This window comes from Belonocnema kinseyi, chromosome 5 (assembly GCF_010883055.1).
Source record: "Belonocnema kinseyi isolate 2016_QV_RU_SX_M_011 chromosome 5, B_treatae_v1, whole genome shotgun sequence".
NCBI classification, from domain to species: domain Eukaryota; kingdom Metazoa; phylum Arthropoda; class Insecta; order Hymenoptera; family Cynipidae; genus Belonocnema; species Belonocnema kinseyi.
In genome coordinates this window covers 59,197,863-59,214,013 of record NC_046661.1, presented here as the reverse complement: position 1 = coordinate 59,214,013, position 16,151 = coordinate 59,197,863, and the positions used below count along the sequence as shown (strand labels likewise).

Below are 16,151 nucleotides of genomic sequence, written 5' to 3'. Positions count from 1 at the left end.
TATACCTTTAAAGATATATTCCTGACACTTTCTGGGTTGGAAAATGAACAAAAAAAAAAAAAATCGAATTTTTTGAACCAACAAGGTAGAAGACCCCCTTAATATTTTAATAATTTTTCATTTCTCTTAAAACCGGCTGTAACTCTCTAACAATAGGAAGGTCGAGTGAGGCATGACAGGCATTCAGTCTACATTCTACGTACAGTCTACAACTCTACAGTCCTACACTGTACAGTGTACACTCTGCAAGCCTACACCATGGGTTTCTAGGATCGTCGAAAGAAACACTCGACCTGAGGCTTTTTCATTCAGAAACGGGCTGCATCGAAATTCGGTTCACCATGGGTACACTCACGTTGGCGGTTTGCTCCTTCCCAGGCGCATTAAATTCATCATATTTTTAATTAATACATGGACTAAAAATAAAGCATTATTCATCATTATTACATCTCATACAATTAATCTGGAAAAGAACAACTAAAATGGTCAACGATTTACTATAAAAAAGTGGTTTGAAAAATGGGGGAAAACTTCTTATTTTACTTTAAGTTGATCCGTAGGTTAACAGATTAAGCCTTTATGGCGAGTGCAATAAACCGCGCGGAATCGGCGGAATCGAATTTTGTTGTTGATTAAAAATACAAACTGACCCTAACAGTAATGGCAAAACAATAATACCTTAACTCTCAAGTTTTACATTTTTAGGGTATAGGTGTCTAGGTGTCTAGGTGTCTAGGTGGAAAAGTGTAATAATAACAGGAACGCAGATCGGATTAGTGACCGGAGGCCAGGCAGGTGTATCCTTAGAGTGAACTCGCAGTTTTATCGCTTTAACATTACTTTTTCAAACATTTTAAAATCATTTTAGCGAGCTGAAAAATGACTACAACAAAATAAAAAAATACACATTCTGATTTTGCCTAGGTTATAAGAATTTCCAGTCGCCCATGAACATTTAAACAGGCGATTTTTTTGGATCACTTTAATTATTATCTGGATTAATTATTTATAAAAATTCCTTTAGAGAAAACAAAGAAAAACATTCAACAAATAACATTGATTTTTTGTAATCTAGATTCAAAATTCAGTTTCGATAGCAGGGTCAGTCAGAGCGCAGGACTTTGAGTCTGCGCATTCCGGGCTCCACATCTGGCAGCACTGCACTGTAAAAATCGTACTGAAAAATCCATTTCCTTCTGTAATTTGTTCCTAGGATTTTTGTAGTAAAATTAGACGTTTCTTGTGAATAGATAGTGATTACTGAAGGAATTTTACCACAACTGTATACTGTTTACAATGAACGTACGTAATTTTCCCACAACAATCATAGGACATAAAATACCAGTGATCATTGTGGAAAATTTACATAAATAATCATGGTAATTTTGCCGGAAAGAACCATGTAAATTCACATAAATATCATTTGTATATAAATGTTCTATGATTGTTTTACGAAAATTACATAAAACTTTTTCCAGTATAGTCGTGAATCGTGATCCCCTTATGAGACTAACTTTATCATCACTAACCCAACCTTGGCTTAGAAGTGCGACAGTGGACAGACGGCTGAATACTCGATCCAAAGTACACGGGTTTCGATCCGGTTCTACGAAACCCTAAAAACCTTGATATTTTAATTTTAAAATAAAAATGTCAATTTTTTTTTTAAGACTAAGAGAGATACCGAAAAAAATATAAGAGGACATTTTCGTGGAAATAAGTCTCAAATGCATGGATTGCTTCGTACAAAGAACACAGAAAAAGAAAAAGTTGTCAATTTCAGTAAACATGGATAGTAATTTTATGATAGCAGCTTATTATACGAAAGAAAGTTTTTGCTATGAACCAAATATACCTATTTAACATATAATCTATACGAGGAAGCTCCGCGTTTCCGCCACAATGAAAAGAATTACATAATGAACGCACCCGTCTAAAACAGGTTCATTAAATTAGGGCAGACTTTAAGATTCTTTTATTTGGGGCCAGAACTTATATTTTCCCGGGATTGATATTTTTTCGCCCCTCCCCCCTTCACACTGGAAGAAAAAACTTGAAATCAAGTTTTCGATTTTAAATTTTGTATAATTTTTTAAACATTATATATACCTAAGATATAATTTTTTTACACAAAAGAAGCGTATATGTGTACGAAAGTTCCGGCCTCTCTCTTTTTTAGATAAAGGGTAAAATTTTTATAAGAAATTATTCAAAACAACCATTTTTTTAAATTTTCTTGATTTTTCTTCGAGTTCCAAAGAAACTATGATTTTACATAAATCATTTTTAATAGTCGAAAGATTTTATATTTAAATTCGATTATCTTTAAATAGGTTCAACAATTAAGATCATCTTACTTCAACCTTTAATAATTACATTTAAACCTACTATTTATTAATTTATGATCCCATAACAAAAACCTTGACTCTCGTTATATGTATACTTTATAATTTTATTTACAGCCGAAACAAGGAAAGAGGAAATCCAACCCGGATGACGAAAATTTCGCCAAACTTGTAAATAGCTACAAACAAAAACTTTTGTCAGTGCCGAATATGAAATCGAAGTGGTATGACACTTAAAATCGACGAAATTGGAATATTATTCCTAATTTAGTAATTCAATTAAAGTCTATCAAAAAAGTCAATTTGTTATTATTTACAGCAATCTATTTCTATACATCTCCCGTTCTTAAACAATCTCAATTTGCTCTTAATCTGTTTACCTTCTTTTTTTTCTATTTTCTAAGGAAATGTTTTCTATTTTCTTGTTTTCGAAAAATTCAAGTCTGAATTTCAACCTTTGTTTGTTCCCTTGCAGAACACATTTAAATTCCCAATAACCAATCCAAACCTAGTTCGTTATATTGACAGTGTTCCTTTATCATTATCCCCTTCATTTGCAAGATATGTGGGCCTTTTGACGTTTTTTTATAGTTCGAATTAGAATGTGAGCTAATAGTCGTAAAAATGTACGTTTACATTTACGAAAGAACCGAGTATAGCCTTCCTTCTTTCCTTTCAAATCTCCCACTCTTTGTTTTATATCTTCTTTGCTCCGGTCGGCCTGAAGAAAAATGCGTCAAGTCAGAAGTACATTAACTCTTTATACCGCCGGATTTCAAACATGCTGAATCTAATGTGTCGACTAGTTTATGTTATTCCAAATTCTCTCACAGAAACCCAAAGTGATTAGTCCATCGTTTAATAAAGGTAATTTTGTTATCAAATATTATTATTATATTATTATTATTTATTATATATTATATTTCATTTATATTTTATTATAGTTTATTTATTTATTTATATATTTGAATATTTCGAATATTTATGAATACTTTCTACGTTAGTGTTCACGTATGTCTTTTACCTGGAAGTAAGAGTTCTATTTTTCTTATTTTCAACATTTTTAAGTGGAAGGTTTTTTTTTTAAATTTTAACATTTTAGTATTGAAGTGTTGAAAATGTAATGTTTTATAAAATAAGAAACATGCAATCTTGACGCTTTCAATTTTCGAAATATAAACACATAAAAAATTTTAATTTTCTAAATTAAATCGCTTTTAATTTCAAAGTGGAAAAATTTAATATTTCATTAAAGCCATTGAATTTGTAAAGTTAATACAATTTTTATATTTTATTCTTAAAAAGTTTGTGAATTTTAAGAACTTAAAGTTTAAAGCATTAAAATAGAAAATTTTGTAAAAAAAAGGTAGAAATGTAAACATTTTGAAATCTGAAGGTTTTCGTATATTTAGGTATATTGTGGGCATGAAAAAACAAGTCTTGAAAAAAATATTGAATTTTACTTTCAAAAATTGTAATGTTATTATTGGTAGTAGCATTCCAAAGGATAAACCTTTTTATTTTTCATGAAAAAATTTGATGTTTGGAAGCACATTTTCCCCTGAAACGCCCCTTTTTGTATATATTGTTTATTTTTCATTAAGATATATATATATATATATATATATATATAATTGTTATCTTTTCTTGTATATATTTTGTTATGCATAAAAGGGTATAGTTAAAAATTATGCTCGTTATAATCCTGCTTGGAAAAAAAGAAACAAAAATTCTTTATTTGAAAATCGGTTCTTTTCAAATTGTAATAAATTATACAATTTTAATGAAGAATAATAGTTTATTTTCTCGAAAAAAAATCTCTACAACTTGATCTCAACCAAGTAAAGAAAAATTAGTTCTATGATTGATAATAATTAGTATATTTTTAAAAATTGAATAAGGTCTTGTTACATAATATCCTTTTCCGATGTTACTTCGCGCTTCCTCTATGATCTTGAGACACTTTTTATTTTATTTTAAGTTCCAAATATTTTAAGTTTCTAATATCGATTCATAATTTACATACAAATAGATTTTTTAACATTCAACCTCATGTAATATAGGGGGGGGGGGGGGGGGAAGAAACGCGATACTCAGCGTTTTAAATTGGGGGAGGGGTATGCAATGCCCAGAAGGTTATTAGGTTTATAAGATTATCAAGATAATAATTTAAAGTAAAAACAATAAACACATTAATAAAAACGGATGTTTCATAATAAATATTTATTATAGTGGGGTGAAAAAATGGTTTACAATAACGCGCCAACTTTTCCATAACGGTATGAAAATTTCATCAAGTGAGCGTTTCCTCCTTGAAAGGCACTAATGTGCGTAATCCTCTTTCATAATATCAGTCCGTTCGAGTGCGACTAATTACAGAGGCAGTGCAAATTAATAACTTTCAGTAAAATTTAAAACCTGTGTTTATATGGATCGGAAAGTAAAGTTTATAATGAAGATCAAACCAAGCTTTAAATTAACTATACTAAAGCAGATTTGTTGACAACTAATTTGTTTATAATTTAATTAATTAATACGTAAAAGATGGTTTATGTTTTTAGCTTTTCGGCTTGGAATGTTAGGCTTATTTAATGTAATAGAGAAAATGAGATAATATTAACAATTTCTAATCAAACTTATCTTGAACGACCTTCAATTATTCTATTAATCTGAAAAATTCTCAGTTTCATATTTTACTGAAAGAGCACAATGCTTGTAAAATCAAAATAAATAACGGAAAACGTTCATTTTAACAAAACTATTAATTTGGACCTAAATTAGAGAAATCGGTTAATACTTTTTGTTATCTTTTGGAATTGAAAAGTTTCAATTTTTAAACATTCAAAAAACTTTTCATATGATAAAAAAATTGTGGCGAATTTTGTGTAGTACATTTTTTTCTAAGGACCAATACTGTATGGTTATATATTATATATTTTTAATTTTGTTTGATATTAAAATTTGCAAAATGATACGTAAAGGGCCCTCTTGTATTAGATCCATATTCCCCTGAATTTTACGAAAAAATATTTCGTTGTCCCTGTTATCTTCTGTCATTTTGTTCAAGAGGATCTTCTAGTATTTATAAAATAAATAAATTATAGTTTTTTTACTCATAATTTAAAATACATATTTTAGTATATCCACAGATTAAAAATTCTCTGCATTTTTTTCTTTAAAATGGATAAGCGTTTATTTTACTTCAATTATAATAATAATATAATATATAATAAAATAATTAATTATAGTTTTATTCACTTATAATTCAAAACTAATATTTTAGCCTATCCATAAATTATCAATTTGTTGCAATTTTTTTTAAAAGTATTTTCTAAACTACTAATTTACTTGAATTATTAAAAGATCGAAAATCGTTGAAATTTTCCGAATAATAAAAATGTCCATCGACACTTGCAAAAGTGCAATATAAATCATAAAATGCCATATTTTTGGAACTATTCATTCCTGATATTTTATGATGATGCAGAATTTAAAAAGTCGCGAAAAACATTTCCTATATTATAAAATGTCTGACACGAAAAAAGTATCGAACTCAAGTATTCAAAACTGAATAATTATAAAGAAAGAAATTAAACTTTTTGAAAATTAAGTATTCAAAACTGCATAATTTTGAACATGAAAAGTATATAAATTAAACATTTCAGACTTAATACTTGAAAAACAAAAAAAGATAAAAACTTCTCCCATTTTTTTCGAAGTCAAATGTTAAAAATATAAAATTGGACGCCATTGACTCACTAATAATGTAAAAAAATAAAAAAATTCCCTTTTCCAATTAGAAAAAATGAATAAAAAACCCAAAATAAAGATGGTCTATTTTTGCATTACACAACCCCCCCCCCCCTTTATACTTACTTAAAATATTAGCCGAAATGTAAAAAATTCCTATTTCAATTAAGAAATAAATTTAATACACCATTTGTCTCCCTTCCAATTGGATACAAATTTTTTAGCATACAAAATTTCTCTCTTCAGATTAAAAAAAATCATTCAAAATAAAAAATACCTCCTTTTTATCTGAAGAAAAATATTTAAAATAAAGGATATGACTCCCTTGAACTCACTTGAAATATTAATTAAGATGTTAAAAAATTTGGAAAGTCCCTCTTTCAGTTTAAAAACAACTTAAATACCAAAACTTCCCATCTTCCAATTAAATAAAAATGTTTATCATAAAAATTTTCCCAGTTCCAACTTAGAAAAATATTGAAAATATTTTTTTCATAATAGGAAAAATGTTTAAAATAAAGAATCTGCCCACTTCAACTGAAAACAAAAAATTAAACTTTTAAGACTCGAAATAATATTATAATAAATATTGGGTGACATTTAAAGTGATTGAACTGGGGTTTCTACTCAAAATTGAGAAAATTATATAATTAACATATACGGCAAGCCTCAACCATCTTCAGCTTAAAATTTATAAAACTTAATATTCCTTTAGAGAAAGCATATTTTTAATGAGTTATGAGTAGTTCAAAACTCCCACTTCGACAACCAAGGGGTAGTGTATGGTGTAAATTTTTGCGGAGCCGCTCGGGCCTAATTATTCAGATATTGCACAATGAAGTACAAATTTTAGTCTTTACTATTATTTTAATATATATTATCTTATTTCTTATTTTTCAATAATCATTATCAGTAGTAATTAATGGTTAAAGTCATCAATATTAGTGTCGTCATACTACAGATAGACATACAGACATACAGAAATTCACACAAATGAAGTACCTTCCATTATAAATGATGAATGTCAAAATTCTAATTGCACTGCCAAACTATAGGGGCTTTAAAAAAACGGCTAAGGATGATTTGGAGGGCTTTTTAAGACTTTGGTGATGGTCCTTTTATCATATTTTCAGGTTTAAAACAAAAAACTTAAAATTAAGAAAACTTTGTTTAGGACTTTTGAAATTTACCTGAAATAAGCATGCAAAATTTACGCTTATTTAAGTACAAAAAGTATGGGTAGGGAAGGGCACGCAAAATTTTGTGGCCAGGGGGCCCTTGTCGCCATGTGGGGGCCATGGTCTAATTCTTCCTGGTGTTATGGACTAAAAGAAATTCGAAAAGACCTCAAACAGCTCAAACTAATCGTTTCATTTGTAGGCAGTCTAACTTACAATATCCCGTTATATTACAAGAAAATCATTTGTGATAATATAATTCCTCTAATATCAAGAGTAAAAACCCAGTGGACACAAAATTTGGCGACGTCTTTACGACATAGTTACTACATCGTTATTACATCTTTATGACAATTTTACGACATCCCATTTCCATGTAGTTAAAGTGTCTTTACGATATCATAAAAACATGGTCAGATCATACGACGTCTTTACGATATCGTAAACTCACCTTGGCGACATGGACATAGCTGACTTGTTCACAAACGTTCATCATGGTCTCGCGATTGTTGCTGCAAAAGAGAGATGGCCTCAGATCCAAAATACTGTAATAATGCCAATGATACGGCTTCTCAAAGGATTCTTCTTTAAATTCTAAAGCAGTTTCCTCAAACTTATGCCTCAATTAAAAGTTAATCAATAAAAAGTTAACGTTATGAACAATTTCGTTTACTGAAGGATAACCGTATCTCGTAAGAAATTTCACACAAAAAAATCTCACCAAAATTAGAACAGTCCTAACGAAAAAAAATTATACTTATCCCTATATCAACACGAGGGTCTAACGCAGGACACCACGACAATAGTCACACAACAAACTCGCTACAGTTCCCTACCCTATGTGCATGGACTATCTGAAAAATGTCTAGAATTCTATAACACGTTCACGTAAAACCTCCATTCCATAACATCAGAGATCTAATATTAATTTTCAAACCAAAAAAGATCCTAATCCAAAAGGAAAAAAATGTCCATTGTAGTATACAGCACTCTATGCACAAACTTTGAAGCAGTATACGTAGGTACTACATAGGCATTTACAAATCACCAAAAAAATTACGAAACTTACTAAAAATGCACGGTATGAATATCATATAATTTTGATTTTGATGAAACCAGAATTTGAGAAAAACATGAACACTACAAAAAAAGAATGGTTTTAGAAATGGCTCATTTATTCAGCAATCCTTTTTTATTTCCCCTGTTAGAAACGAAGTGTCTCATCATCTCGAAATTTGGGATGAGTAATTTTTCCATACGCTTGGTAGGTCGTACAGAATTCTCGGGACGACTAGTCCATCCCCTTTTCCCACTCCCGCAATTTTTCGGGATAACCAAAAAAATTTTAATCTTATTATTTAAAATAAAATCTAAATAGAACATTCGTTATCTTACATTTAAAGTTAACATTTGATTTAATATGTTCCAAATACAAAATAAAAACCAAAGTTGTTCAATTTCAAATTGTTTCTTCTGCTATAAAAAAACCCTTTACTCCACTGTCATCAAGAGAGCTTGCTTTTCTGGCTGCACTATCAACTTTATGGGAAAAATTTCCTCTTGCTATCCCATTGTATATGAACCTTTGGACTTCACCAGACACCAATTGTTTTCACTCGTTTTCAGTCAACATTGAGTATTGTGAAGACGTTAGAATCTTGCTTTTCTCCTCTTCAGAAAAGAAGCTCGTCTCTATGCCAAAGATTTATTGGGCAATTTTTCAACATAAAAATCAAGAGAAAAATGTTCTTATTGAATAGACGTCGCTCATGAAATTGGTTACAAGTATAATTTAAACAAATACAGTGAAACCTCTCCATAACGGACACTCACGGTGAACGACTTTGTGTCCGCTTAGGAGAAGTGTCCACCCTAGAGAGGTGTCCACTCCAGAGAATGAATTGCTAAACAGTAAAATATTTATATGTGTGTACATATTATGTATATATAATAATATTATTAACTATTTGTTTATTACTAATTTAGCAAATAATCACTAATAATTATTGATAAATTCATAAGTGAAATAAATGGTTAAATAAGTAAAATAAATGAATTGATAAACAAACATATAAATAAAATAAAATTATAAAAGAATAATTAAAGAATAAATGAATAAATGAAATGAATAGAAAATAAAATGCATTAATACATAAAATAAATGACAAATAAAATGATTGAAAAAATAAAATAAATGAAAAATTAATAAAGTGAATGTGAACAAAATCAATAATTACTTGAGCGGTCTAGTAACGAAGCAATTACGTTTATCCCTACCCCTATTTCTGCCATCAAGCTAATTAGTCAGGTTGTATTGAAACTGTCTGGCTCGTAAAGGTAAATTTAAATTTTGGCGGTCAACAATAGAGAGGTTCTAAGTGCTTGAGAGGTCTACCATCAAGCTAATGAGTCAGGTTGTATTGAAACTGTCCGTCTCGTAGAGGTAAATTCCTATGTTGGGAATAAACAGAAGTGTCCGCGTCCGTTAGGAAGAGGTAGCTTAACATGGGATTTCCTATACCTTGGATCGAGGAATCACATTGAGTGTCCGCAAACAGAGGTGTCCGTAAGTAGAGGTTTCACTGTAATACTTGAAGAATTATTCAATTACTTGCAGAAATAATTTCTAATTCTAACAGAGAATTTAGCACATTTTATTCATTTTAATTTTAAACTGAAAAACGGAAAAATAGTTTAAAATCAATTTTTTTAATGGAAAAATTTACTATAAATGGAATGAAATGAAAAGGTTTTTTTTAACAGATTTTTTCAACAAATACCTTCCATAATAAATTATGTTAATGTAAAAACAAATCCAATGTCTTTTAATTTTTTTTAGTATTGTGTCCAACCGGAAATTTAAAAAAAAAATATGCAGAATACTTAATAAATAAGCCTAAAATTGTTTAATTTGAAATACTTGAAATTCAGAACAGTTTTGATGTTTTTATTCTGTAATTAAGTATACTTAAATTGATACTTAAATTGAAAAATTGTTCAGGTATGAAATTTTTAATATTTTAATTTTAATGACTTGGAAAAATATTTGTTGTTCGGTAAAAGACCCTAAAATATTTATATTGAGAAATTGATTACCAAAAAGAAATTTCTCGCGTGCCTAGTGCGCTAATTATAGTTTCTATTATTTAAAATGATTATTTATTCATAAAACAGCAATAAACTATCTTTATTCAACATTTGTTATTTTTCAAAGGTTTTTAAGTTCTACAAACCTCTGCCAAACATTTTTTTTACTCGATTGTTAAGTGCAATTTATTTCGACATAATTTTAATATAGCGCGTTAACAAAAAAAGAATTTTTACTATTTTCGGGACTAAAGCTAACAACCGATATTTCTGTATCATATTTTATTTTTTCAACTAAGTTTAAATCATTTCATTAAATTTTTAAAACACTGCATATTAAAAAATTTGCAATTATGTTTTTTTTAATTGTTCATGCTTTCAATATTAGGAAATAAAAATCCAGTAATAAAAAAATACTTTTATCTGATGAACATATTTTTAATTTTATTACTTATTTATGATTAAAACAATTGTTTACTTATTTATATGCGAGAATTATATAAGCAGTGTAATATTAAACACTCTTTAAAAATGAAATGACAAATTCCGTCGTGCGAACTTTACATTCAGAAGGGAAAATTCAGTCGCAGTGTGTAAAAATACTAGCGTCGGTATTATCACTTTCCTGTGATTAAAAATTACATCGAGATTTTTAATTTGACCAACAATCTTCAATTTTTACCCTGGCGGAAATTTTAAGATTTGTGATTTATAATTAATTAAAAATTGAGAATAATTAATCAAATAATATGTGAATACGAAAGCGTCTCTCGTTTTCGTCGTTTATCGATGCCTTGATCCTCTAATTTTGGAGAAATTGACAACTATGTTCAACTTTTTTGACAGCTTTCACACAAAAATAGATAAAATTCGAGCTATTCCTATTTTTCCTTTTACATTTTCTGCTATTGGAACGGAAAAATGTGGTTATTCAAGACGTATATTTTATATTTTTATTATGGAATATTTAAACATAAAAAAATACCCATATTATCTTATGTGTTTTAGGTAGGTGGTAACTTGTCTGACTTGTGCTTGTTCAATCTCCATGAAATTTTATACGAAGTTTGAGCTTCGAGTATTCGAAACCTGTCGCCCTAATAAATTTTATTTTATTTTATTCATTCACATAAGGAATTTTACATTTTTCGTGGGTAAAATTATCGCCCGAATTGGAATATCACAACAGATTCAATGGTGAAATTCATCGCTAGGTGGATTATTACAATTTTTCGTAAAGTTACTCCGATACACGAAGGTCCTTTTATTTACATCCATCAGAGATGTAAAATTCAATAGATTTTTTTACAGTGTAACTAAATGATAAAAGTAGAATATTTATTATAATGAAAGGCAGGAAGGAAATAAATAGTAAATAAAGAGCTGACTCAGTTTTAAACCCATTCCGATCATTTACAATAGGTCCGCATATGAAAGTAAAAGGTGCACGTACTTATGTATTGAGTAATAGCAGAGTGAGTTGACGCTTTTTTCTCTTCCATCGAGACTTCTGTCGAATCACACACAAGTTTCACACGATTAAATTATTTGGTGATTATTTTATTTCTGCAAACATTCGATTTTCGCGCAAGTAAATCAGAAATGAAATAAAAGGCACGTAATTTCTTTCTAAATCTTTTGGGCTATATTAAAACAAAAAAAACTTACATGAATATTTTCTTTTTTTAGAAGCGTGTGTGTTTTTTTTTTTAAATAATAATTTACACCAAACTCTCGCTCTCAGTTATCCCGTTCTCGGCCTTTCTAGAACTGCTGACTCACGCAGTTTCTCAGGGGAGCAGGGCGAAAGCGGTTGCGACAGTCGGCTTGGAAGGGCCGCAGTGCGCGAGTACTAATTCCAATTGGTAACAGTTCAGGCGGCCCTCATAGTTTACGTTTTGATCCCTCCAAATTTTTTTGGTGTATGTTTCTATTATTGCATTGCAGTTTTTTTGGTTGAAAAAATAAAATTGCTAAAAATGAGGTTCTGAAAGTGCTCATAATTATTGCGAATATTTAAAGAATACATATCTTATGCTTGAGTGAACTTTTAAGCGGTTACAACTATGAGTAAAAATTACGCAATTTTCGGGTTTGCCAATTCACAGTTAACTCTAAGCTCTAAGTATACAAAATAAACATCAGATAATGATAGGGTTGTTAATCACGAGAAAGAATTTAATTATTTACACCTTTAAAGAAAAATTGTATAATTCCATCAAATAAAATGCATGAGGATCAGTCTATAACTCTATTTCCTGAATATATCAGAATTTCAAACGAAGGGAGTTTAAAACTAAGGTACTTGCAAACTGAGAGATATTCAAGCTGAGGGCCAAGTGGACAACAAAATGAAGGACGTCCTAGAGGCGTCTTCGGGACATCCCTATGACGTATTTTGGAACATGTCTTTTGGACATCCTAGGGATGCTCTGAAGACGTCTAATGTCAGTACGAAAGATGTCCCGATCACGTCCTATGTCTATAAGACGTCTTTAGGACATCTTTAGTACAGTAGATGTCTTAGAGACTTTGATTGGACTAAAATTGTACTCCTAGGAACGTCCCAAGAACGTTCTTGGGATGTTCATGGGATGTTCATGGGTTTGTGCCCACTGGGGGTATTTCAAACTGCTCAAACTCCGGGATTTTAAAATTCTGGGAGATTAAAACTGAAAGAGTTTCAAACGAAGGGACTTTCAAACTAAGGAAGTTTAAAACACTCCGGGACTTTCAAACCCCAGGACTATCAAACTCCGGGACTTTCAAACTCCGGGACTTTCAAACTCCGGGACTTTCAAACTTCGGGACTTTCAAACTCCGGGATTTGCAAACTTCGGGAGGTTCAAACTAAGGAAGATTAAAAAACTAAGGGAGTTGAAAACCCCGGAACTTTTAAACTCTTAGATGTTAAAAATGAGGGAATTTCAAACTTCAGATTTTTGAAACTCCGGGACTTTCAAACTAAGACAGTTTCAAACTTCGAAAGATTCAATCTATATGAATTTCAAACTCCAGGACTTTCAAACTCAAGGAGTTTCAAAATCCGGGACTTTCAAATTGTGGGAGTCTTAAAATACAGGACTTGCAAACTCCGGGATTTTCAATCTCCGGCACCTTTCCATTCTAAAAGATTCAAATTGAGGAAGTTTCAAACGCCAGGATATTTCAACTCTGGAAGATTCAAACTGAGGCAGTTTCAAACTTCGGCACTTTCTGTCTCAAGGATTTTCAAACTCCTGGAGATTAGCACTGATAAAGTTTCAAACTAAGAGAGTTTCAACCTCCAAGGCTTTTAAACTTCAAGACTTTTAAAGTGCAGGCGTTTGAAATAGGAGATTTTTTAACTCCGGGAGATTTAAACTTAGTTCATATCTCAATATTGAAGGATATGTTGTAGGCTGTATATATGTAATAGGCCATTATAGTCTGTCTGGCTGTTAAATAAATGAAATACAAAAAAAAAATGTTTTGAGTTTAATATCATATTGACGTTATTAACAGAACGAAAATGGATTTATTCCTCGATTTATCCATTTTTTATTAAGAAAACACATGCATATTTCACTGATTATTATTAATCACGTTTTAATGAAATAAATTTACAATTTTTTCTTACATATGCAATCAGAAGATAATTTACCTCATGATTACTATATTTTCAATTTTAAAAATAAAATAAAAAATTCTTGTAAAATTATTCATTATAAGAGAAATATTAAAAATTGCTTATGAATTAAAAAAAGTGTTGAAATGTTTAATAAAGTTTACCTATTAATAAATTAAAAACTCGTTGCATTTTATCAATAGAATTTATAACCGAGAAGAATATTTTGTCCCGCTAACTTAAGTTTTTTAATCGAAATGGTGATTTTCTAAACATAGAGGATCAATCGTTATCTTAATTTGATTAAAAAATCGATTTATCACGTTTTGTTCGCAAACTACTGAATTATTATTAAATCTTAAGAAAGTGAATTTTGACAATAAAATTCAAAATGTGAAAAATTAAGAATAAATGTGTATTAATTTATTATAGATTTAAAAAATGTCGACAATCGGTTGCGTATCGAACCTGGCGAAACCGATTTTTGTTCGGGGGCTTTGCACCGGGAAATGGCTCAGGACGCTGGAGACGTCTTATGCAACGATTGAAGAGGACCGACAAGATTTATCTCATATTCGACCTTATTCTGAAATGCCAGGACCAAAGCCAATTCCGATTCTTGGAAACACATGGCGATTTTTGCCTTTTATAGGTAAAAAGGTTTAAATAAAATTTTATTTGACAGTAGTCATGGCGAGGGCAACTATTATATTCAAACTAAAAGCCCAAGTTTTATTTTATTTTGGTAATATATTTGATTACACTGTATGATTAATATATGAATTTGATCTAAAAATTACAGCAGAATTAAATTAATTAAGATAAAACGTGTTAAAAATATGTAGGGGAGACCACCCTACAGTAGATAAAGTTCTGACAGTATAGGAGTTGATAATGATTAATTTAATATACTAATGTATGTAAAATAATTTATTTTATTTTATTGTTAGTTAGGACACTATACGTGTTAATAAATAAAAGTAAAAATTTAATATTTTAGGCATATTTGTGCTTTTAATTAACAATTATTTACCGCTCGAGTCGAAATATAAGCCCTAATTTGACACTATTCACGCTAATATTTGTAGGGACTAAGGTTGTAAAGTAGAGTATATTCCCATACGACTTTCGCCCCTACTTGAGCGCTCTTATGGGCACAAAGTTCCAAATCTTCCATTTGGGGTGTCAAAATAGAGGCTTAGTTTTTGTTTCTAATTTAACGCTACACACTCTACCTTCATGTACAGAATACAATTATTTGACGAAAAATTAACAATGGTAGAGCAAGAAGAAGACATAGTGACATTTGCGTAATGTTTCAAGTTATTTTGCACACGGAAAAAAATATCAATTAAATTTTATAGAACTAATCCTATAGTAGAGGATACGCTGGGTAGTTTAATAAAATTTAAAATCGTCTTTATTTTACATTGCGTTGAACTAGTCCCGAAACTATGGAGAACAGTTCTATAAAATTTGAACTGACTTTTCGCCACAAAAAAATTAATCTTCTGTATTTTTATATTATTACTATTATACTCTAATATTTGTCCACATGTTTAAGCACATAATTATTTACTATTAGACAATCACTACACTATTTATAATGGCACGCTATGAAAATTTGTATTCGCCGCGGGTTCGAACCCTATAAGTTTCGCATTCCTAACGCCTAAAGCCTCTCGGCTAGCCTAGCTTGAAGTATGAAAAAAATCTGAAATATAACCTACAGCTGTGCAAGGGCGTCTGCAAATTTTTGTGACCCATTCTGTAAAAAATATTGCTAAGCTTATAATAGTATATGTACTAAGATTTTAGATTTTAGAAATATTACAAATTATTATTGTTTATTTTATGTGCTTAAACAAGATTTAAACTAAATCAAACAATATTTCAAGATATTTTAAAAGATTTAAAAAAATTCAATATATATATATTTTCAGAAATTTAATAGATTTTAAAGGATTTCCACAAACTTCCGAAGATTTCAAAAGATTTAACAGGCTTTAAAGAATTCGAGAATATTATTTATATTTTAAAATTACTTTTAAATCTTAAAATTTATTTAAATTCTACCGAAATTCCTTTAAAATTCTTCAAAATTACTTCAAATCCCTTAATTTCATTAAAAACATCTTGAACTCTTTTAAATAATTCGAAATCTTTTGAAATTCGATTATAACT

At 29.7% G+C, this 16,151-nt stretch overlaps 1 protein-coding gene across 1 annotated transcript in view; it reads left to right on the top strand.

Moving 5' to 3' along the window:
- Window positions 1-2,642, top strand: part of LOC117173982 (RNA-binding protein 28-like) — a 35,575-nt gene extending 32,933 nt beyond the window's left edge. Inside the window, exon 11 of the mRNA XM_033362656.1 lies at window positions 2,463-2,642. Coding sequence (XP_033218547.1) covers window positions 2,463-2,582 — 120 coding nt within the window. The 3' untranslated portion in view covers window positions 2,583-2,642. The remainder of the gene's footprint in view (window positions 1-2,462) is intronic.
- The last annotated feature ends 13,509 nt before the right edge of the window (window positions 2,643-16,151 follow it).